Source organism: Branchiostoma floridae, chromosome 8 (assembly GCF_000003815.2).
Source record: "Branchiostoma floridae strain S238N-H82 chromosome 8, Bfl_VNyyK, whole genome shotgun sequence".
Lineage (NCBI taxonomy): Eukaryota > Metazoa > Chordata > Leptocardii > Amphioxiformes > Branchiostomatidae > Branchiostoma > Branchiostoma floridae.
The window spans coordinates 24,899,098-24,901,069 of NC_049986.1; the positions used below are offsets into that span (position 1 = coordinate 24,899,098).

At 40.3% G+C, this 1,972-nt stretch overlaps 1 protein-coding gene across 1 annotated transcript in view; it reads left to right on the plus strand.

Annotated features, from left to right (window-relative positions):
• The window catches only part of LOC118422045 (leucine-rich repeat-containing protein 15-like), a 9,086-nt gene that overhangs the window by 2,063 nt on the left and 5,051 nt on the right, over nucleotides 1-1,972 (plus strand). Inside the window, exon 2 of the mRNA XM_035829549.1 lies at nucleotides 493-720. Within this exon, the coding sequence (XP_035685442.1) occupies nucleotides 493-720 (228 nt within the window). The remainder of the gene's footprint in view (nucleotides 1-492; nucleotides 721-1,972) is intronic.

The following is a 1,972-nucleotide window of genomic DNA, read 5'->3' on the forward strand; positions in this document are numbered from 1 at the left end:
CCCAAGTGAAAAGCATTATAATGCAAGAGGCATATATATATATATATATATATATATATATATATATATATATATATATAATGTTTATACAGTGGTTTAAACTATGAATTAATATGCAAAATTGGAAGGAAGACAAATTTTAGTATTCTAAAGGAAACAAGGGTAGGACAAGTTAAGACTATAGTTAGGACAAACTTGTTCTCGAACTAGATCTCTTTTGCCTGTCAATTCACAGCTAGGATATAAAAAAAACTCTCTCCAATAAGATTTCTCCAATATCACCGACGAAAAGCACCGGATGGTTGTCTGAAAAATGTAACCGTTTTCAAAATTATATCCAGTTGCTTGAAAAACTACTTTTTGGCGCAACTTATTACTTGGATGTCTAACCTTCATCGGCGTTACTCTTGCTTCAAACGAAAATAACTTCAGACTTTCCTGACCACAAAATCATACATATTTATAATGATATTTGGTCATTTTCACTTGCAGAACATAACTTGGCCCTTGGGAAGAAAGCATCACAGAGTTCGACCCGAGCCTTCAATGGAGTATCAGCTGGAGCCGACAAGGCTGTGGATGGTTCCAGACCTATAGCCATAGGGCCTGGCAATGCTGACTGCGCTGTAACAAACCTGGAACATCAGCCATGGTGGCAGGTGGACCTGGCAGGTTACTACAGAGTCAGCCGGGTCAGAGTTATAAACCGCTTCGATGTGGGTAAGTTAATGTTCACCTTTGCTTAATGCCGACAAGATTTGTGATACTTTTATATAATATGTATATATGTTTTTACTGTTGTGGCCTGTACATAGCTCGGTTGGGCAAAACTGTACAATAAAGGTCTTCATTCATTCAATATCCTTAAAGGCAACCTCAGCAATATTATAGCGTTACGTGGAAGTAATCTGGATGAGGCAGTCTGTATGAAATTGCACTATATTCCCACATTTACATCATTATTTCATACTGATCCATGCTAGGATTACCTATATATTGTAACCCACTAAAATTAGGCCTTGATCCAGCCAGTAACCGTTTTCCGACGATAATGTTCGGTAAGTTCCGGCCGCACACAGAAAGCGTGACTACTTCTCGGATCGGGTCGGGAGAAGTCGGAGAGTGTTTGAAAAATGTAAACATAGCTGACCCAAAAAACGGAGCGCCCTGACTCCAGGTTAAAAGTCACAATTAAAAGGCTTGCACAGAACATGGACTTCTATGCCAGTCAAGATGGCTTGCAAAATTACATGTAAGAAGCCTTTTGCGTGGGAAATGTTGGCATTTTGGAGCTGGAAATTACAGGTATTTTATTTTGTAAGAAAAAGGGTCTTTCTGACATGCTTGGAGTGTCCTAGACAGTCTAGAGTAAGTGTAGTTTGGGTGTGATCATCTCTTCTCCAAGGAGGTCAAAAGTCCCCAGAGTTTGTTATTCTGTTGAGGGGGCAGTTTGCGCCGAACCAAATATCTTCAAAGTCACTATATGGTCACTGTAGAAGTCAGACTACCCTGCCAATGAGTTTTCCACTGACTAAACCTCAATTAGGTGACTTTTCACAGCCCCAGCCTCTTACATATTTTGTATGTATTTGAGTCTTTCATACATTGAACACCTTTTTTTGTCTTCGGACCTTCGCACCGACGACCGTGAACGTTTCAAATGACATCCGTCATTTATAAGACGGACACTCGTGGCGCTGTGTATAGTTGTGAACTAGGGGTGGGTACCGGTACAGAAAAGTCAGGTCCAGGTCCGGTTCAGGTCCAGAGGATCAGGTCCAGGTCCAGGTCCGGACCTGAACCTGGACCTGATTCATTACGTGAAAAATTGTGTTCTTCATTACAGTTATTGCACTTGTTGCTTTGTTTGATGTTAACTTTTTGTAGCCAGCTGTTTGTCGCAAGATACCGGTGTAGAATCTCATACTGAAAACATTGTAATTTTGTATCGTTTGTTACTACAAAGACATTG